At 39.1% G+C, this 23,183-nt stretch overlaps 1 protein-coding gene across 1 annotated transcript in view; it reads right to left on the reverse strand.

The window, feature by feature from the left end:
- GBA3 (glucosylceramidase beta 3) overlaps positions 1-23,183 on the reverse strand; it is a 105,194-nt gene that overhangs the window by 46,669 nt on the left and 35,342 nt on the right. Inside the window, exons 2-4 of the mRNA XM_001497897.5 lie at positions 22,732-22,959; positions 12,044-12,840; positions 11,173-11,296 (exon numbers count right to left, since the gene is read on the reverse strand). Coding sequence (XP_001497947.1) covers positions 11,173-11,296; positions 12,044-12,840; positions 22,732-22,959 — 1,149 coding nt within the window. The remainder of the gene's footprint in view (positions 1-11,172; positions 11,297-12,043; positions 12,841-22,731; positions 22,960-23,183) is intronic.

The following is a 23,183-nucleotide window of genomic DNA, read 5'->3' on the forward strand; positions in this document are numbered from 1 at the left end:
AAAATTCTTCAAAGTTCAAATGCCTTTTCTTCCTCCCCCCATGATGCTTTCGCTTGTCTCTAAAGCAGGCAATGATTCCAATAACGCAATTGCACAAACAAGGCGGGGACATGTGCTTGAACTTTAGAACGGCACAGAATCATCTCAGGCCATGATACCATTTCATTAGCTAATCTCATTCACACACAGGAAACTTTGCTGTCACTGAGATGACCCCGTTGAAAGAGACAGGCCTCCCTCCCCTTCCTCTGCATACAGCGTTTCCAGATAAGCCTTAAGAATTACTTTCTATTCCAAAAGAAACTATTTTCATCTCTAGGACCAGGTTGATATTTTCATTGTATTGAAGAAAATGCTACCTAAACAGTACCTTGGGGTGAAAGAAGCCCTGATTAGAGTAAGCCCTGTGCTCAAAAGTTGAGAGTAGAAAAACAGACTTCCCATATACGAAGTCTGCACAAAAGTATGGCAGGAAGGTAATTCTGAAAATGTGCTGCCACTTGATCCCTCCTTCTAGTTCAGGATCTCACCCAGAGACAAAAGTTTCATACTCAACTCAAATTTAAGGAAAGTGAAAATTACTGCACTGACTAACTGAATTAAATTATGCATTTATGGTGAAGCTGGAAAATCATACTTAACTGTCTTAAAACTTGATAGATTAGGTGGTGCTTGCCATGATCGCGTTTTGAAAGGTGATCTCACCGCTGGTGACCGTTGCTGCCGAGGAGTTGTTCAGCTGGGGATTTTACTCTGATGCTTTGAACTGATTTGTTCATTCAATTTCCTCCTAGAGATTTTATGCTCTCTACAGTAACTTTGTTAAAGTTGAATCTGAGGTGACCCTTCTGACTCGGAACTCCAGGGAGTAACTCTCTCAGGGGAAGAAAAGAGAGGTTCATTTTCAATATGAATGAATAGAAGAGGAGACCCTCAGATTGAAGGTCAAGAAAATGTGACCTGGAACCTGAAACAATATCAATAGAAACAGTTCATTGAAGGCAAGATCTAATTTCATGTCCTGATAAGAAAGGTGTTCAGATTTCAAACTAAGTAGCTGGATGAGAAGAACGAAGAAAGTTTAAAAAAAAAAAAAAAAAAAGCCTATTAATTATAATTCCTTAGACTTAATTTTATAGCCTAAGTATGAAGAGTTCTAATAAAATATGATCCTTGACATTTCTGCCTAGGAAGGATATTTAGAGGGTCATATAATTCTTAAAATGGAAGGATCACAAAAGAATAGCTAGTTCAACCTTTTTGTTTTTCAAATGAAGAAACTGAGGCACAGGGAGGTGAGGCATATTTACGTAAAATGATTGAAAAACTTCAGCATATGCTTCAATTATTGACATAACAAACCCAAATTTAGGCTCAAAAGGGTATACTTGGCTCCCAAGCATAATGCCAATGCATGAAATAATAGTAAAAATAATCTATCACTTTTTCTAAAGTTAAAAAAGCAAACTGGTGGTATAAATAATATTTAATTGAAATTACCAAGAGCAATTCAGTTTTCCTGCTAATCTCGACTCAATCTCCTATCATTCATTAAACATTTACTGAGCACTTACTGCATGCTACGTAGATAGCTCAAAACTCCAAAATTTTATTCTGGTCAGAATTTTGTCTTTAAAAAATGGTGAATAAAATCTTTATCTACACTGTTCCTGCCCATGAATCCTTATACCTTTTAATAACTTCCATTTTTTTCCCGAAAATGGTTTTCTTCCTTCCTTTCAAGGGTTATAATGGGTGTTGCCTTCAAGAATCAAAGTGCCTCTCAAATTCCATCTATTCAGTTTTCTTATTCAACAAATACTTAATTGTGAGAGGGCTGCAGTTAAGCAGGGAGCCCATGAATCAGTTATGGGACAAATTTTTAATGTTTTTATTCATGATATTGCTGATTTTTTTCTACACAGTGTCAGGTTCACTATCAAAAAAAAAAATACTGAGTGTAATTAACCAGTAATTCACCCAACTACAAGTCTGGGAAAGCTGGCAGAAAATATTTATGAGACTGTAGAGCAACTGACCAGTGTAAGCAATGTCACTTATAAATAGGTAAGATAAGAAGACCAAAGAGAGGAAGGCAATGGAACTGGTGAGATTAACACTGCTCAAGGTCTAATTATCAATGATGCCAATCCAGAAACTCATCTTTTTTTTTTTTTTTAGTGAGGAAAATTGACCCTGGGCTAACATCTGCTGCCAATGTTCCTCGTTTTGCTTGAGGAGGATTGTCCCTAAGCTAACATCTGTGCCAATCGCCCTCTATTTTGCATGCGGGACATCACCACGGCATGGCTTGATGAGAGGTGCACAAGTCTGCACCTGGCATCCAAACCCACAAACACCATGCCTACAAAGCAGTGTGCATGAACTTAACCACTCTGCCAACAAGCTGGCCCCCAGAAGCTCATCTTTTTGGTGTACCCAGAGCTAATCACCAGTGATTAACTCACAAGATCCTTGATAACAAAACATGATGTCAATGTATTGATTTATAATGGGGAAAATCCCTTTCCAAGCTTTGGAAATCTCACGTTAAGTTTCCTGTGTAGGAATGGCTAAAACCTAGCCACCCACTTCTTCTTATTCTTTCCATGAGCCCACAGCTGTCCAATAGAATCCTTAACACAGTTATCCAGGCAACCCCTGCCAATCACACTAAGGTAAAGTCGACTAACCTTGCTCCAAAGCAGTGCTTTCTTACTCTAGGGATAACTGAGAGGCTGAGTAGTAATCAGGTTATTTTGGTGATCAGGAAATAAGAGCTAATGTAGGCAGAAGCTTGAGGGCCACTTCACCTTGGCCCTGAGGAAAACCTGAGAAGGTCACCTTCCCTCAATTCCAGTAGCCCTCTCACTTCAATATTCTAACATTGCTCTTTCCTGGAACAGATTTATAAAAACTATCTTCTCTTTGAACTTGTTTTCATTGCCTTTGGATATACACCCAGAAGTAGAATTTCTGGATCATATGGTACTTCTATTTTTAACTTTCTTAGGAAGCTCTATACTATTTTCCATAGTGGCTGAAATGTTACATTCCTACCATCAGTGTACAAGTGTTCCCTTATTTCCACATGCCCGTCAACACTTGTTATTTCTTGTTTTCTTGATGATAACCAAGAGATATATGGACTCCCATGTTCATTGCAGTATTACTCACAATATCCAAGATATGGACACAATCTAAGCATCCAGTAGCAGATGAATGAATAAAGAAGTTGTGAGATATATATACATATACACATATATATACATACACACACACAATGGAATATTATTCTTGAATATATATAATCTAGATTATGAGAAAAAAGGAAATTCTGCCACTTGCAACAACATGGATAGACCTTGAGGGCATTATGCTAAGTGAAATAAGTCAGGCAGAGAAAGACAAATACTGTGTATATGGAATACAAAAAAAGACAAACTCATAAAAGCAAAATATAGAATGACGGTTACCAGAGGCTAGGGAGTGGAGAAGTTGGGGAGATGTTGTTTTAGAGCACAAACTGGGAACTAGTAGATAAACAAGTCCTGGAGAGCTAATGCACACCATAGTGATTATAGTCAACAAAGCTGTATCATAAACTTCAAAGTTGCTAAGAGACTAGATCTGATTGTTCCCACCACAGAAAAGAAATTATAATTATGTCATGTAATAGAGGTGTTAGCTAACAGTACAACGGTAATCATATTGCAATATATGAATGTGTCAAATCAATATGTTGTCCACCTTAAACTTACACAATGTTATATTTCAATTATATTCCATTTAGAAAATCATTATCAAATCCTTCCTCTTTTTCCCCCTTTTTTGAGATTCCATTGAGTCAACTCTTCATGTTGGAAAAGTAGATTTTCTTCTGATAAATTATTCTTCAATTATTTTACCAGTCTCTTTTATAGCTATAAAAATAAAACTGTGCTTCTTTTGCTGCTCCATCACACAAAAACCACTGGAGGGACGGTCATAAAAAAAATGGAGGGTAAGGGGCCAGCACCATAACCTAGTGATTAAGTTTGGTGCTCTCCACTTTGGTGGCCCAGGTTTGGTTCCCGGGCATGGACCTACACCACTCAGTGGCCATGGTGTGGCGGTGACCCATACACAAAATAGAGGAAAATTGGCACAGGTGTTAGCTCAGGGTGAATCTTCCTTAAGAAAAGAGAGGAATATTGGCACAGATGTTAGCTCTGAGTGAATCTTCCTCAGCAAAAAGAAAATGGAGGGTAGGTTTGGTATCATTCAAATTTTTTTTTAAAGTTTTATAGTAGTCTTTTTTGTTTTTTGCATTTTATTTTTTCATTGAATATATTTGACATAACATCCTGTAAATTTAAGGTGTACAATGTGTTAATTTGATATATTTATATATTGTAATATGATTGATGTTGTAGTGATATTTAGTGACTCTATCATATTACATAACTATCCTTTCTTTTTAGCAGTTGGGATAATTTAATCTCTTAGCAAGTCTGATGATTGTAGTAAAGTATTGTTGTTGGCTTTAGAATAGTCTTAAAATTCACTGGGCCTGGGGTGTTGGGGAACCTTAAGCAATTATCCCCTCAGAGCAATAGGAACTGAATTGAAAAGAAACCCAAGGAAATGTCCATCAGTAGGGGCACAGCATAAGTATTAGAATGCTATGGAAAGGGAAGATAAAGGATGGTTTCCAATCAGAAAGCACAATGGCACATTCTCTGGTGTGTGATTGAGCTGCTCCTCACATGGGCAACTCCATGAAACATGCTCCCATGAAGCAGATGCACCAGGTTCTACATTTCTATGTTTCTAAGAGGGTGTGTCTGTTAAATGGTGTATGTCCCTGATCATATCAATCCGTGCGTCACCTGGGTAAGCCTCGTAAAGTAGCTCAACAACAGCAATGTGTGTGTGTGTGTGTAGTATTTTGAGCTTTACCAAGCACTACACCAGTTACTAGGTCACACTACATGTTCTCTAAAACCCCTAAACTGATCACACCATCATAGCAGTTTGACAACATGCAGGAAAATAAAAACCACAGAATCTGAGAATTGCAGATATTGAAAGGATCTTACAGATCATTACAGATAATGAGCACCAACCCCTTCCGTTTGCAGCAGAGAACACTGAGGTGCAGATTATGCGTTTTGGCCAGAGTGATGGATTAACTTAAAAGTGTAAAGTAAATATACCACATATGAAAATAATATCTAACATTTTAAGGTGTTCTGAGCACATGTAGACATAAATTATCTCACTTTATTTTCACAACCAACTTTGGGTTAGGCAGAACAGCAATTAACATCAGTCCCATTTAACAGGTGAGGAGGTTGACATTCAGAGCTTCCTGATGATGACTTACCCAAAGGCATAACACTAGAACACAGGACTCAGTCCCCGTCTTCACTCTCTAAACCCTGCAGACTTTCTACTCTCCACAACTCAAACAGGGCATGGAAGGCAAAGGTAGATACGGCACTTGATGGAAGTCAGGGAGAAGAAATACAGGAATGTCATCCAGTACATCTCTGTTTAAGGCTAACTCTAATTTCTGGCTGGCTGAGTCTATGTGTGGTCTGATTATGTGTTTGGCAGTACACATATACTGGAAATTATTTTCTTCTTGACTTTTCAAATTCCACTAGTCTGTACGCTAGCTCACACTAACAATTATGACGCACAGCTTTCAAATCTCATTCTTCCTTCTTTATTCTGACCTTGACTCCTCTTTGTCAGCTGCCATCCAGTCCAGCCTGGAGCAACAGTGCCAAGTGAACCCAACATCCCACCCCACATGTACTCAAAGCTGTGAGCTCTTCATAAGCTATGAGACGAACTGTCTCATAAGGGCTAAGTTGACAGAGGTTTACTCTGAGAAGCAATAAAACAGTTGATACGGAGAGGGAATCTATATTCAGGTACTTGGGTCTCTATTCTGAGCTTGCAATGGATTTTTAATTGGTTAGTTTTTCTAAAAGGTCAGTGTATTAACCTTTGAGATCTTTCCTTAATTCTTTGGATGTTTTTAACGTACATTTAGAGAAACACAGGTGCTTAACACATTTTGTCCAGTAAATGAGGCTCTGTGATCTGCAACTGGCATAGGCAGGTGGCTGCCAGGTCTGCACTACTTTGGGAAATGGATGTATTTCTCCTTTACCAGCTCTCCACGGGAAGGGGAAGAAGAGAGGGGAGGGAGAATGCTGACAGACAACAGCAGGGTGATTCTGTGCTCAGCATCTTGTCTTAGTGGTATACCCAAGCTGCAAGATTTATAACCTTCCTGTTACAATGCATCAGCTTCAACACTTTCAGTGAAGTCTTCAATAACTTCGATGACATCTTGCTGAGGGGTTTTGTCATTAAAAGCCTAAAGCTGGTCATTAACAAACCTTCTCTGCAATCATCTACTGCTGTGCTAACTCAGGCATGGATCTGACTAGAAAGTTGGCTGGCTCAAAAACTTTCCAGAAGGCTGCATTTTTTTTTTCTATGTGGGATATATTTCTTTAGGGAAAGAAAATACAATTCCCAATCATTTAATCATTTATTTCTCATTATCCGTTGACTAACTCTTCTCTGATAGACACAACCAAAATCAACAAACGTGTGTAGAACACCTACTGTATAATAGAAATGGTGCTTGGGGCTAAAGATATAATTTTGAAAAAGATACAGCTCTAGCTCTCAGAGGGCTCACAGAACCCCCCAAAAATGAGCCATCATTTACAGAATCCTTAGTAATGTGCCCAAAAATCATACAAAATACATAAATACAAAAAACTCTGTACTTAGGCTTTATAGGTATTATCTTGTTCATTTTTCACCACTCTTTAGAAGATAGGTATTCTTATTATTCCCATTTTAAAGATTAGATGACTGAAATGTTGTCTGTTTAAGAATTTTCTTTAAATTATTGAGCTTGTAAGTAGCAGAACCAGGTTTCAAACCCATGTCTTGTCTGACCTTTAGCAAGTTCATATACTCCAAACAAGAGGATTTGGCCAGGAAGAAGGCAAAGAACATGGCATTTTGGGTTGAGTAAAAAGCAAGAGCCAAGTGAAAGGCAGGCATATGCTAGGTAGGTACAAGGAACAGGCTCAGATCCCCTTTCGGGAGAATTTAGGTCATGGATGGAGTATTTCCCATTGGGAATAACCTTCCCTTCTTCACACACTTCCTACCTCCCCAGCAGCATTCCGATTATTGAGGTATCCATTTTTGTGTGTTTACATATGAACTTAAACTTGCCTGCTGGCTCTGGAGCAGCAAGAACTGGTGTAAATTTTATGAACATAATAAAGATTCATATGATGTGAGAAAGGCTTAACTCTTTGAAGATGACTGCTTCTGGAACTTACACAAAAATTCATGTAGCAGAGAAATTCCAGCTACCCAGTTGCTTGACAGTTGTTTCTGCTGCCGATGATTTGATTTTTCACCTACTCTGGCAAGCTCTCTGGTGGAAATAATGAATAGAGGGAGGTCATGGGTGCTTTTTCCTCCACAGTATTCAACCATAAATAGCCAGAGAGTCAATGTTACAACACTCATTCAGAAGTTCCCCCAAAAGAATGATGGAGAAACCTGCAGACATGGGGGAAGAGTGTGTGGTAACTTTGAGACTTGGTGGGGAGAAATGAAAAAAAAAAAACAGCTTGTGGTGATAAATGTATTCTTAAGTGTGCATTTGGTAATAGTAATAATTATTACCATTGGTTGAGGACCTACTATGTGCCCAGCAATTGCTAAGGGGGGTTTATGCAAAATAGCTTATTAAACAGAGTCTTTCCACCAATGCTGCCAGGGAAAGGGTCATCTCACTTTTATAGATGAACAAACTAAGAGTTTGGGAGGTTGAACAATTTGCCAGATGCCCCTCACTGAATAATTTTCAGAGCTGGAGTGCAAGCCTAGTTATATGTTATTTCAAGTTTTTGCTGTGTTCACTGTGTGTTGTTTTTCTCTTATCTATATCTACATTAATTAAAACACAACCTATTTAAATGCATTTAAATAATACAATGATTAAAAAGGCATTAGCTGATTTCCTTTTTTTTTTTTCTTGAAATGACATTTTTCTCTCTTCTTTTTTTTTTCCCAAAAGGAAACAGAAACATTAGCTTTCTTTTTAGTGCTCTATTAAATGCTGTGGGATTTTGCCTGAAGAGATCAGTAAGACCTCCAGGCGGACGCCATTGATCCAACTATAGTGTCATTATGTGCCTGTCCATGGACGTGATGTTGGAGGAAAGGCTTTGTTCGTGGCAATCACAAAGCCATCATCCATCTGACTCCCTGGGTTCTGGCGGGCTCTCACCTGCAGTGCTTCCCATGAATGTCTTCCTTGGCCCGTTATTATTTTTAATTGTTCACATGGTGCTTTATACTAGTAAAGCTCTCACCAATCCAGATCATCAGCGCTAACTTGGAAGAGTCTCAGGAAATCGATTAGTAAATTCTTCTCTGCTCCTCTCATGAGAGGCAGGATATGGAGAGCCTGAGCTTTGTCCAAGGTCATAGGACCTGTGGGCTCTTGCAGAGGCAGCATGAAGCACTTCCAAAGAATCTGTGCAAGCCCAGAGTACCAAAAGTGAGGGGAGGTTCTGTGTGGTGGGACAAGCAAGCACCCTGAGTCAGAAAGCCCTGGACTCATAGATCTTATCAAACACCAAAATAGTAGTAATAACAATAATACCGATATTCTGCCTTGTTTCAGGAAATATTACTTAGTAACTTTGTGATCTTGAGCGAATGACTGAGCCTCTTTGATACTCAGTTTTCTCATCTGTAAAATAGGAGCAATGACCTCAACTCACTGTTTTGAAAATGAAATGAGATGATTATATCAATTAAGACTCTTTATGCACCAATTAGAATCAGATGAAGCAGAATGAGCACTTGAATTATAAGTAAAAGTAATGTCTCTCAGGAACAGGCCTGCAGCTGGGTCTGAGTAAAAACTGAACTTAGAGGCTCAAGTGCCATCCTGAGGCTCTTCCTGTTTCTTGTCCCCATGCCCTTGCTGCAGAGGCGTCTCCCCTTCTCACTGCTCCTAAGCTTACATGGCAGAACATAGCCACCAATGGCCCACAGAGTTACATCCCTCTGGCAATCCAGGCTAAGAGATAAACAATCTGTTTGGTCCAAGTTCTAAATCCCAAAGAAGAACTGAAATTGGCCCAGCTCATGTCATGTGCCTACATCTAGAAAATCAATTATCTGTTGATAAGGAGCAGTATTTTATTCTACTTACATGGCTGTCCCTGTGGTAAGCCTGAGGATAGGGGGAGGGGACTATTTCATAGAAGAAAGGGGGTTAATTATTAGAAAAGAGAGTTTCACCACAGAGCAAAGAATTGGTGTCTACTACAACAATATATGAAAAATAGCTAACACTGTATCCCATCCAGAATAGATATACTTATGTATGGGGTTTTTTGGTCAATATGTAGATTTCTGCACATTGTGAAAGGCTACTTTTTTTAAAAAAGCAAAACAAACACAGTATTAGGTGTTAATTACAATGAATATAGATCATCTAATGTTAAGAATCAGAAGAAAATATAGATGCTGTGAACAATTAATGTTTTAAGTGCATGATACTTTTTCCATCAATTTAAAGGCACAATATAAATTCAACAAGTTGAAAAACAGATTTTTGTTCCTAATCCTATTTTCCCCTCTTATCCATCAGAAACTCAAACCTTCTCACATTTTCCACTCTTACTTTCAGTTATTTTTCTGTCTTTAAAGTTGTCTTAGTTTGTGGGTCCACTACCGAGTTTTTAGTGTTAAAGATCTAAGGGACTCCGTAAAGTACTTGCAACTATTTCAAAAAGCAATGAAATATCCTTATATGTTAGCAGTAAACAGAGCACCAAGCTGGGAATGAAGAAAGCCAATTTCTATTCTTCTCTTTCCTCAAAAATATACAGAACAATTTTGGACAAGTCACTTATGGTCTCTTTATAACCTATAAATCTGCCTGATGGTAACTAGCTTACATCTCTCTCAGGTGAAGCTGGGAACATCAGTGTATTAACTATGAATAAGGTCCTTTACAGGGAGAAGTGGGGAAGAATCTCAGAAAATTAGAGATTTCCATTTCTTACTGGAACGTGTATTCCCACCGAGAGGAAGAATCTGTTTTGCATGTAATACAAAACTACTACTTCACTTGGATCAAATTACAGGAATCCAATTGCCCTCTGCCGATAAACTCCAGGCCTGAGTAAGGGATTAAGTCAATATATTTTAGGTTTTGGAAAGAGACCTCTGTGTCGCTTTCCAGAATTCCTTCTGGCTGATTTCAGTGTAATATCAATTAATTTTGGAAAGAATAATTCCAGGACCTTTCAAGCAGAATGATTAGAGAGAAGTATGTCTATCGTGGTAACAGAGGACATGGAAAGTCTCGTTATGCATTGGATTTTGGTGCTATGATATTATTCCTGTATAGGGAGGAGAAATTAAATTTACAAATCAAAAGTGTTCCAAGTGTTGGCAAAAAGGGGGAAATTGATGTAGAAACGTGTGTTATCAGTTAAAGATTATTTCTTCACGTTTGTTTTCAAATATGAATAGAATTCCATGGAGGAAAAGCAGTTACCAGAATAATAATATTGTCTTGAAACAAACTTCACAGATTCTATATGACGAAAAAACTCCTCCTAACTGGGCTGCCTGGTTACAGCTTAAATGAAACATACATTGATCGAAAAGTGATACCACTTTAAGGTTTATTGCTCACATGCTCAATTTGGGGCCTTTAAAAATTCTGTCAATTCATTTCTTGGTAGTTAGGATATTAAAATATGCAAATAAGCATGCTGTAGTTGGTCAATGCTAATCTTTTTGTAATAACTAATGTTCTCTCCCAACAGCCACCACTCCTTCTATTCATGTCACCTTCACCCAGGAGTCACAACAGGCTGAAGACGGTCACTTTTTACTTGATGAAATTTCAGAAGGTTGAAGCTAGGCCAACATCCTCACCTTCCTCTTTCCTAAATACTTTTTCTCCTTTCTCTTAATTACATGGCTTTACACTAATTTACATGAATTTCAGCTTTCAAAATCATTGGTCTTTGCTGAATGCAAATAGACACATGGGAAAATTATATTAACTTTGCACAATTGATCTTTCATAATTTCAGATGGTACCTTTGAACAGTTCCTGAAATGTCTGTCTGAAATACTCCCAGCGCTGAGTGTCATCAAGAGATACAGGGTCAAGCTGGGGAAATCCATTCTCAGTGATGTAAATTACAGGGTTATTATAAGTATCCTGGAACAAAAGAGCAGAAGTTTTATTCCAAACAGTCATAAAAAAAAAAAAAAAAGAGGGGTCATAAAATCAGGTGCATTACCCTCTATCTTCTCTAAGCTACAACTCCAAAACTAGTTTTCATCAGAATTGCACTGACCCTATTAACTTAATTTTCCACGCATTGACCTTTTATGACTAACAATGGAAAAGCAAAACTGTGCAAATGTCCATGAAGACAGTCAAATGACTCTTATTATAATGAGAAGACAGAAATATCTTTCTTCCATCAGCATCTGCTGATTGTCACTGCTCCTTAACCCCTTGGTCCCTCCAGCAGCCACACTCTCTATCCCTCCACAGAAGGGGTTCTGAAAACTGATACCTTGAAATTTTAATTTCAGCTATCTGGCTATCATCCAGAATAACAGAGACCCAAAAAGGATCCAGCTATTTCAACCCTTAATGCATCTTTTAATAATCACAGTTATGGTACCAGTCTGAAAACCATGTCCCAGCTACTCTTATGGCCATAACTGACTTTAACAGTGCATCCTAACTTTGACCACGGTTTTGAAGCCCTTTATCAGCTGGTTACCCCTCACCAATTTAAATCCTAATCTTCTCTCCTCCGGCCAACAAATGTATATGCTATTGCCTAAAATCATTCTTTTTTCACGTTCTTATACACACATTCATATATGTCTGCCTGTCTTCCCATCTCCACCTATTTGGACATACATGGACACAAACAAATTGTGCATTTACCTTAACGTATTTCAGTAGTTTACGTATTCCCCATGGCACCACATAGACCCAATCCAGACTTATCCAAGATGGGTCTGTAAGAATTTCAGTCTCCGCATCCTGCAAAATACCCAATTCTCGTTTCTTGTTCTCCTGGTATTTGACTAAGCGAGTCGTATAATATTGCACAGCAAAGAAATCAGCAGTGCCTTTGATCATTCTCTTCTCTTCTTCTGTAAATTCTGGAAGTCTTGATGATGGATAGCCTTGCTTTTTACTCATGGAGGCAACCTGGGACTTGACAACTTCAGGATAATCACCATCAATAAATATAGGTTTAGCAATGAAATCCAAGCAGAAAGAGATGGCTCTTTTAGCAGCTTCCTGGTCAGATACTGAGTTGGGATCTGCTGGTTCTGCCCAGCCAGCAAAAATTGATAGGGACACCATACCCTTCTGCTCTTTTCGGAATAAGGAATCATAGCTGTGCCAGGATCTGGCATGAGCTTTAATCATGTTATGAGCTGCCTGGTAACCTCCAGTTCCTGAGTGAGGTACACCAGGAGGAAATATGCCAAGCTCATATCCCAGCATGGCATAAATATTAGGCTCGTTTATGGTGATCCACTGCTTCACTCTATCCCCAAATGTACTGAAGCAAAACCGGGCATATTTGTCAAAGGATTCAATGGTTGCCTCTGACAACCAACCTCCTTGGTCTTCTAAGGCCTGAGGCAAATCAAAGTGGTAGAGGGTCACTATGGGAGTAACCCCATTAGTTAACAAATCATCAATGATCTTGTTGTAGTAGTCAATTCCTAAGAGAAAAGAAAAAGAAAGTATGAGAAGAAAAGTTATTTTTAGTATGACGACAATAAATTAGGATCAGGAAAGCATCAGGAATAATTTCCCAAGAAATTTTTATTTAAAATAAGGTCTATTACTTCCTACATATAGTCAGTTAAAGGCTAGGAGGAAACATGAAAAATTCCAAGGAAGACTGGCTGATCAGAAAGTGGACATGTGATAGGTTGATACGATTGTGGAAGCTGTGTGTTGTCAAAGGGATACATTTGGGCAAGTCACCAGCACACAACATTGTGTTATTGTCACACTTATTGAAATTATTTTGTTTGTATGCTTGATTTGTCTCTTACCCCCACTAGAATACAAGCCTCATGATAGCAGGGACCTTGTCTATCTATTTCACCTCTGGATCCATAAGTTCTAGAACAGTACTAGAAATTTAGCAGATGCTCCATAAATACTTGTTGAATGAATGAATGGATTTCAATGGTATTAAATATAAAGCAAAGGAATTGAACCAGATGACTGCCTAGTGCATCTCCAGACCCATCAGTCTCACAAGTCTAGGACAGGAGATCCAGTGAGCGTGAGCAAGAGCTCATCATCTGTCCCAGAATGTGGGTTACAAGAACAGTTAGCTAGAGGCTTGGGACACTAAGGAATACTTGTCTAGAGAGTTTACTCTAAAATTCTGACACAGTCCCTGGGAATACACGGCCACTCCTGGCTCTCAGCTCATTCTCCCAGCACTGCATGTGAGAGAGATTTCAGGATTGTGGCAGAGTTCTGAAGAATGTTATTAAGTTCGTTGCTCTGCCTCAGAAACCAATGCCAAGAAGATGTTGAGTCCAGTCTCATAATGAATCTTTACTTTGAAGAGATTCTCCGAGGCAAGGCTGATATGAGTACTTCATGTGATTTTATGTGCAAGGGTGTGAAGGAAAGCTAAGCCTCAAAGAGAGAAGCTGTCCTCTCTTTTGAGGGATTGTTTCCTGGATAATTATCATAAATTTATAGGTAGAATTGTGTTGCATTCAAAGTTTTCCTAGAAGTAGGGTCTCTTTCCTTTTTTTTTTTTTTAACTTAGTATCCTCCAATTTAAAAAAATAATATTCAAACTTTTGCATGTGTTCATTCATCCAATCATTCATTTATTCATTCCTTAAATAAACATTTATAGAAGAGCTGCTATGTGCTGGACTTACAAACACAAGTGAGATAAACATCCTCCTTGACCTTAGGGAGCTTAAATATTGGTAGGGACTACAGAGAAAGTAATAAACAATTACAGTACAGTTACTACTAGTAAAGATAATGTACAGCTGCTCTTTAAACATATGATATAAGGAGCACCCACCCAAAACTCAGGGCATTTGGAAATCTTTTCTGAAAGCACTGTAACATAATGGCTTCAAAGGTGAACTCTGGCGCCATGCTGCCTGAAATCTATCCCAACTCCTTCACCACTATCTCCATGACCTTGGGCAAGTTACTTTCTCTGTCTCAATTATCTTTCCTCATCTGCAAAATGTGGACAATAATACAAACCTACTTCAATGATTATTGTGAGAATTTAATGAGTCGATAAACTGAATATGCTTAGAACGGTTCTTGGCATAAGGTAAGGGCTCAGCACAGGTTAGCTATCATTCTAATAATTATTATTGTTATTGTTGTCATTAGTGACATCTAAGGTGATGCTCAAAAGATGAAGGTAGCTTATCCACATAAGGCAAGGAGGAAAGAGTAATCCAGGAAGAGAAAAAGGAGAAACAAACATGCAAAAGGCCAAAGGAGGTATAGAGATAAACAAAGGCCACCCCATTGTAAACAGTTCATTTATTCAGAGCCTGCAACAGCAAGGGAGTCAGCCATCATCACTTGTGTTTAGCAGATACTCAAAGGCTGTCAGGGAAGAGGGAAAGCTTTATAGTGAACAAAGATGGGAGGGAGAAGACTTCAAATGTGTTCTGATTGGAGTAGCTGGAGGCGGACTAAGTAGAAGCAGGAGTTCTGTGCAATTGGTTTGGGGAGGATATTTGGCTTCCTCTGGTTGGTGCTGAGTTGGAAGTAAGGGGCAGGGAAGCAAAAACTAAAGAAGTTAGCAGTTGTTGACCAAGTTCTGAGTATTCTGGGGCAATGGCTTCAGAGGTTATGGATTAGCTTCCTGAATTTCTTATATGGGTCAGAGTTTTATTGTAATGTATAGTCAGGCCATTGTTTGTATATTCATTCTTTTAGAAGAGAATGGCTCTTTCTGGGAAATGAAAGTTCCATAAGAAGAGTGGATAGTTCAGCAGAAGAGGAATAAGAAAAGTGAGGGGTAAGCAGGGTAAGAAGAAGCCAAATTATGTAAGGTCATGTGTTGTCTGTAAGAGTGGATATTTTTAACAACAGCTCACTTATTTTGCAAACTGGAACACTGTGAATCATGCCTAACAACTCCATACTTGGAAGGCTCATTTGTATGCCATTACTCACTGGTAGATGGAATAAGCTCCCTGCCCTCCCCCCCACCAAAGAAGACCATACCCTAATCCATGGAACGTGTGAATATGTTACTTTACATAACAAAAGGGACTTTGCAGATGTGATTAAGGTTAAGGATCCTGAGATGGAAAGGCTTCTCTAGATTGTTCAGGTGGGCCAAATCTAACCACACGTGAGAGTTTAGAAGGAAAGGGGGATGGCAGAAGAGTGGGTGGGAAAGATGCAACAATAGAAGAGGCTCAAGAGATGGCAGCATGACAAGGACTCAATCTATCATTACTGGCTTTGAAGATGCAAGAAGGGAACCATGAGCCCAGGAATGCAGGTGGCCTCTAGAAGCTGAAAATTTGTCCTCAACTGACAACCACCAAGGAAATGAAGACTTCAGTCCTACAACCACAAGAAACTGAATTCTGCCAACAATCTGAATGAGCCAAGAAACACTCTCCCATAATCGTTCAGAAAGAAATGCAGTCCTGAAGGTACCTCAGTGAGCCTATGTCTGACTTCTGATCTACATAACTCTAAGGTAATAAATTTGTGTTATATAAGCATCTAAGCTTGTGATAATTTGTTGCAGCAGCAATAGAAAGCTAATACGCTCACCAAAATTTATAAAGCTTTCCTTTTCTCTCTCAGTGAAAAAGCATTTCACCATCCCATCTCTGGGCCTCTGTAAGCCCACAGTTCCTCATTTGTAAAATGGAGCATCTAAAGATGGTATGATGGAACCACCCTAGTATTGGTATGTGTTAAAGTTTTCATAGCCAACTCCTTCCATTGGCTTTGAATATAAAAATAATATCAGCTTTCATTTATTGCATTCATACTACATGTACTTGATGTCATGCATTTTGTATTATCCTAGAGCTAAACCCAAGAGGTGGCATTTTTATTCTCAATAAACATAGGAGAAAACTGATACTCAAAGAGAATGAGTACCAGACTTAATGTGACAATGTTTCAAATGGCACAAACAACGTTTAAACCCAGCCTGTCTCACTACAAAGACTGAACTGTTCTCACTATGACATTCCACTTTCCACGTTTGCTAATGTTTCGGAACCAGCAACATGATGACTCTGTTCTACCAGCCTTAACAATTACCTACTTTGGAGCCAATTTATGATATCAGATTCTTTTTTTTTTTTTCCCACTTTTGGAGGAATCAATGATTTATCTCTTGTAAGCATCATTAGATATGGCACAATCATTAATGATGGCAATCAATGTAATTCAAACAACATGATACTCCTCAGTTGAATTGAAGATAAAAAAAATTAAGTAAAATTGTTCCTCACTCATCAGCATGGCAGAGCAACAAAGAATTGCATAAGTAATATTTAATATCTCATAACTGAGCATTTTACTTCTGGTTTGTACAGTTTATTTGGTGCTGTAATGAAACTTTCCCATGATGCAGTGACGTGAGGTTTTTAAGAGCAGAGCTCCAGAGTCAGGCAGTTCAGTCAAAAGGTCATGGACAAATCACTTGGCCTTTCTATACCCGAGTTGACTCATCTGTAAAAGAGGAATATTAATAGTGCCACCTTGTGAGAACAAATCGTCAAAGGGTTCTTAAGCTTTATCAAATTGGTACAATTCAGAACAATTAGTTCTAAGCATTAATGTGTATTTTTAAATGATCACCTGTTACCTATCTAGGGATCTTGAAACTTTGAAAGACTACCTGGACTCTGCTCTGCATCTTGATATTTAGGACAGGATTGATTACTTTAAGTATTAAGACTCCCATAGCCTTCTTTTATAGTTACTACCATGTCCTCTGTTTCAGTTAAGCCCATTTCTTTGTATTTTATCTTTGAAAATATGAAGCATATTTGAGTTAAAGTTCTTTTTGGATAAAAGGGTTTTGGAAAAGAAACCCTCTCAGATTAACTCAAATACTATAAAAGTGGCATAAGGGGCAGGGGGCTGGTTGGTGTGGGATGCAGTGGGCATTATTTGAAATGAGAGAGACGTCAGATACCCGCAGACAGAAAATAATTACAACTGGAACTGGAGGGAAATGAAGCTGGGAGCTAAGAAAATGTTTGCCTCTCAGGAAAGACTGGTCTCTCCCATCCCAACTTCTCTCAACACATCCACCCGTTCCTCTCCTTCTCGCAGAACCAGTTTCCTTTTGCACCCAATTTGCTATGGTCTCAAAACGGCCACCCATCTGCCAAAGCTGATGTACTGCCCTAGTACCAACCACCAACCAACTCAGCCACTCAGCTCCTCAACTCCAAACATCCCTGAGAAAGGAAGAGAATGGGGTAAGATGATCTTTTTGAGGTTACACAAACTATATGTCACAGGGTACTTCCCTCATCCAGTCAGCTGTGGCCAGGAGTGGAGCAGGACCATGTAGAACAAAGAAACGGAGAAATTCCCTTAGAAGAGGAGGTAGCTGAGACTTGCAAAGATGATGTCTCAATACAGAAAATAAACTGGAATTCTCCTAGTCAAACTACAAATGTCTTAACGTAGAATGAATTTTGATCGAGTGCCTACCATGTGTCAAATATATGATAACTCTCTAGGTTCACTCTTCTCTGGACTCACACCACCACTTCTCTCATTGCCCTAGGATCTCTCGGCACACTGCCTGTATTTGTTTCCTGTTGCTGCTATAACAGATTTCTGCAAACTAGTGGCCTAAACCAATACAAATCTATTATCTTAGAGTTCTGGGCAGCGGACGTCCAAAATGGTTCTCACTGAGCTGAAATCAATATGTCAGCAGGGCTGTGGCCCTTCTGGAGTCTCTCAAGAAGAATTCATTTCCTTGCCTTTCCCAGCTTCTAGAGACTGCCTGCATTCCTTGGCTCATGGCTCTTTCCTCCATCTTCAAAACCAGCAGTGTAACGTCTTCTCTCCTTTCTGACCTCTGCTTGAATTCTTGTATCTTCTCCCTCTGACTCTGATCCTCTTGCCTCCCTCTTATAAGGACCCACGTGATTATATTAGGACCATCCAGATAAATCAAGCTAATCTCCCCATCTCAAGATCCTTAACTTAACCACATCTGTAAAATCACTTTTACCATGAAAGATAATATATTCAATTTCTATAAATTAGGATATGGACATCTTTAGGGGACTATTATTCAGCCTACCACATTTAACTATCATTACTGCTAAGTGTCCTCATATTTTAAATCTTAAAGTGAACAAGAAATTCTGCATAAACATTCTTTTTTTTTAATTTCCAATACTTGGGTCTCCTACTAATCATCTGAAATTTGCATCTGTGGCAGATATGAAAATGCACTTGAACAGCTGAGAAATACAGAAATATGTGATTTCAGCTGCCAGATCAATCTCTTCTTGTTAAACCTCGAAAACTTGACATTTGAAAGAGAAAGGCTGTGTAAGAAGTCCATTTTGTAAAATATTCCTCCAGTTTGGGAACATAGGATTTACAAGTTTCCAAATGTCCTCTAATCAAGCTTTAAAATAGGGAGTTCCTTGGAAAAGATAGTGACAAGGATTTTCTTATTCTTTACATGCTCTTTGAGAAAATGTTTAAACAGAAAAAACAAATGATGGCCTTTCTAAGTTAAAACAGTTCCAATTGCTTCAACAGATCACTGCACAAGAGCGAGCAAGTGCTTATTGAAATTCTGCCTCCTGGAAGCACCTCCAGTGCCCTCTTGTTCATGGAAAAGTCTGTAATATTAATCAGCTATGGCTTTACAAAAGGTGAAGCCAAACGCAGAAAGCTCAGTGTTGGGGGCATGTGATCCCCAAGTGAGATATGCAAGAGCGATTTCTCCACGTTGTTTAGAAGGCCCTCATGACTCCAATCCCATGGCCACCCACCTCCAGCTTTTCTGCTACCCTGCTCTTGGGTTACTGATCTACAGTGTGCCCCATGAACTTCCGTATCTTAAGTTGGTTTTAAATAGCTTGATGTGTTGACATATTGGTACAGGTCCATAATTCTTTATCCGAAAATCTTGGCAGCAAATGTGTTTAGAATTTGGGGATTTTAGAAAGGAAACCCAGAGTAAATACCATCTATTAAGCTTAACAACCTCCATAGGTCTGGGTCAGTGTCCCTTAATATTTCTCTAGTAAAACAGATAAATATTCTCACCAAGTGGAATAAACTGAGATGATAAAAACTTTCACATCAATTCAGGCCAGCTTTTGCTGCCAAATTAATTTTAGAACTAAACTTGCTAAAAAAGATTCAGTATTCAAAGCCTTTTGGATTTTAGAATTTCATATAAGGGCTTACGGACCTATATTATGAGTTGGTGGGTTGTTTGTTTGTTTGTTTAATTTTTCTGTTGTTTACCATCCAAATGAAAGCTCAGTGAAAATTCCAAACTTCTGGGATCACGGACTAGAAAAGTGGAAATGTTTTTATTGATGCAATGCCTCCACTTCATTTTACCAACAGGGAAGTCATAGCTCAGAGAGCACATGTCGTTTGCTGAGGTTGTAAATGGCTCTAGACTAGATACTAGGTTTTTGAAGCCAGACAGACCCAGGTCGAACTCAGCCCCAACTAAGTTTATCATCCTGGCAAATTTACGCCCAGGTTACACCCCAGATTACCATTATTTTCCCTGTTTTGAGCATCCCCTCACTCATAGGGCTGTTAGGAGCCTTAGATCAGCAAAAGCGGGAACCACACACACCACGCGCTCCATAAAACACACCATGACTTCCCTTAGAGTGATTTTAATGATTGTCATTGACCTAATTCAGTTAAATTCAGTAAATATGTACTGAATTCCTCCCTGCCAGGCACTGGACTAGGTTTCAGGGGTGAACAAGGCAGAATTATCTGCCCATTGCCCTGTAGGCAATTCAAGGGATTCTCTTATATCTATGTTATGAGTATCCAGCACAGTCCTGGACACGCAATACACATTTGTTGAATTGAATTAAACTCAAGGGGCTCACAGTCTAGCATGGGATACAATAAGGTGAGAAATACCTTAAAAGCTTCACAAAGTCCTGTGGGAACAGAAAAAAACCTATCTTCTGTCTTGGAATAGAAGACGACTCTAAAGAAGAGAAAACATTTGTGCTGGGCCTTAAGGGGAGGATGGACATTCAGCAGGTACAGTTGGGAGTTAAGGAAAGGCCATTCCAGGCAGGAGGGAGAATATAAGACAATTCCTCCAGAGCTGGCAAATTGCACAGTATGTTTAATAAGCAGCAGGCTGTGTGCTTGGGGAATTGAGTGGAGGAACTGCATGGACCGTACGCATGGGGGAATTCCAGCTTGTAATGCTTCAGAGGTGAGTTATGCCTAAGTAAAATAAAACCTGGAATGATATATGAAGGAGCGTAGACTGTACATTGAGGCTTGAAGTGACTGAAAAAAATTTTATCTTGCTTTGTTTTTAACAGGAGATGATGCAAGCCAATATGACTTGGGCAAAGCTTTAGAGAAATTGCTGTGGTGGCATTTTGTACAAGATTAAAGGACAGAGAAAGGAAGTGACAGTAGGTAGACCTGTCAAGGGTATATCAAAAAGTCCTTGATGAGAATAGTAAACACCTAAACTAGGGCAGGGGCAGAGAAGATGGCTAGGAAGGGAGAAGTTAAAGAGACATAAGCAGAATAGATTGTATTTAGCAGCCAATTAGATATAGAAAGCAAAGAAAAGAGAAGATTCAAAGATTACTCTTAGTTTTTTGACCTTAGGAGTATGATGGTGCCAGAGAGAAGAGAAAGTACAGATGATGGATTAGGAAGGTAGAAAATTATGAGTTCATTTTTAAACTGAACAACAAATTAACTCATGTTCGAAGTCAAAAAATAAAACCAGCCAGTGATGTCAAGAAAGTAGACATTCAACCACCAGCAGTTAGTCACAGGGACAAATGTCTTTAGAATCAAGCAACGCACCTTCTAATCTTGTGTTGTCCCTATCTGGGGAGGCTACTCAAGGCCATATGATATACATGGGTCCATGGGTTATGGTTCCATTTCACAATGTAAAGATTACCCCATCTTACATAAAATGAGCTTTGGAAGTGCACAATTGTCCCAAAGAATTGTTATCACAGGTTGTTCTTACTATGTAGGAAATGAGACAACTTATTCAGAAAAAACCATTAGTATCAATGAGGACTCTTCAGGCTGGCAGTATGGTGAGGCAGGCAGGAGTCTTCATTCAGGCTCCTGCAAGTGCCCATCTTGCACTTGTGAGCCCTGAGAGTAAACACTGCCTTAAACTGTGCACTGAGGCACCTCACTTGCCTCCTCTGGTCCCAACCCTAGGAGTGGCGTGAAATCTTTTCCAGGACAAAGTAGCAATAAAGGTTCTTTATTAAGAAGGCATTGTGTTTTAATGCAGGGGTCACAAAACATTTTCCCATAAAGGACCAGACAGTAAATATTTGAAGTTTTGCAGTTCCTACGGTCTCTGTCTCAGCTACTTAATTCTGCCTTTGTAGTGGGAAAGCGACCATAGATGATATGTAATAAATTGGGTGTGTCTGTGTTGCAACAAAACTTTATTAACAAAAATAGGTGGGAGGCCAAATTTGGCCCTCAGGTCACTGTTGGCCAACCTTGTTGTGTGGAAGGAGCTAGCCAGACCTTAGCTTTAAATTCCAGATCCACCATTTACAAAATGTCTGGATTTGGACATACAGCTCTGTAAAACGTGATAATTACACCTTTTAGAAAACGTATGTAAAATGCTTCATTAGTAACAGACTTTCAAATAGAGCTGTAGTCTTTTTAATTCCAAGGCATGACACAAATGATAGCTAACACTTATTGAATGCTTTTATGATATACTAGCTATTGTGTAAAGCGTTTTACAAAGATTATTTCATTTAATCTTCCAATAATTCTCTGAAGTAGGGACGATTAGAGTATTCCCTTCTAGTTATGGGGAAACTGAGGCACCAAGAGATGCTTCCACAGATAGTGAGCGATGTCGCTGGCACTCAACCCCAAGTAAGTGGACTCCAGGTGCCTTGGTGCTAACCTCTGTGCTAGTTAATTAGCTCCACTAAGTCATGTCCAATTGAAAAGCTCAGAATCTTCTCAAGTTCTGCAGGGCTTTCATACTCACCACAGTGTAACACAACTGAAAATAATTAAATACACAACTGTTGGAAATTCACCTTCAGGTTAACACTCAAACAACATCTTACTTACAGAAATAAAACACTTATTCCAACTCCCTCATTGCCCAACTATTTCCCCCCCCCCCCCCCCCCCCGCAACAAAGATCTCTGGTTAAAGGAAACTGGAATATTATAGAGAAAGCTAGTGCAAACCCATTTCAAAAAATTTATCCTGTGATCACTCTAAAAACTTGCCATTGCAAAGCTACACTGCAGAATAGCATACTGGATTAATTATGCCAGACTGCAGCAATAACCTTGAATTAAAGCTGCAACCTTCTATTTTTAAGAAACACTTGCCTTTCTGGTTGATGAAACCTGTCGTCCCATCAGGTAACAGACGTGACCAGGAAAGAGAGAAGCGGTAATGAGTCAATCCAAGCTGTTTGATACATTTCAAATCTTCCTCCCACAGAGTGTAGCTGCCACAAGCTACATCGCCAGTCTGGTTCTTGAAAACTCTCTCTCCTCCCTGATGGGTGAATGTGTCCCAGACACTAGGGCCTTTTCCATCTGCATCCCAGCCTCCTGAGAAAAAGAAGAAAATGAAATGGTTACACTCTTGACATCAAGAGGCAGATGTGGAATGTAAATATTTGTCGGCAAAAGGACATACCTCGTTAACTCAATGTACCATATTTATAACTTTAAAATATGCCTTTAAAATAACATGCATGAGTGGGTTATGTGTTTAGCTGTCCTTGATCCCTGAAGCTTACTGGTGGCAAATGAAAAATTATTGCATAGTGCCG

Source organism: Equus caballus, chromosome 3 (genome assembly GCF_041296265.1).
Source record: "Equus caballus isolate H_3958 breed thoroughbred chromosome 3, TB-T2T, whole genome shotgun sequence".
Taxonomy (NCBI): domain Eukaryota; kingdom Metazoa; phylum Chordata; class Mammalia; order Perissodactyla; family Equidae; genus Equus; species Equus caballus.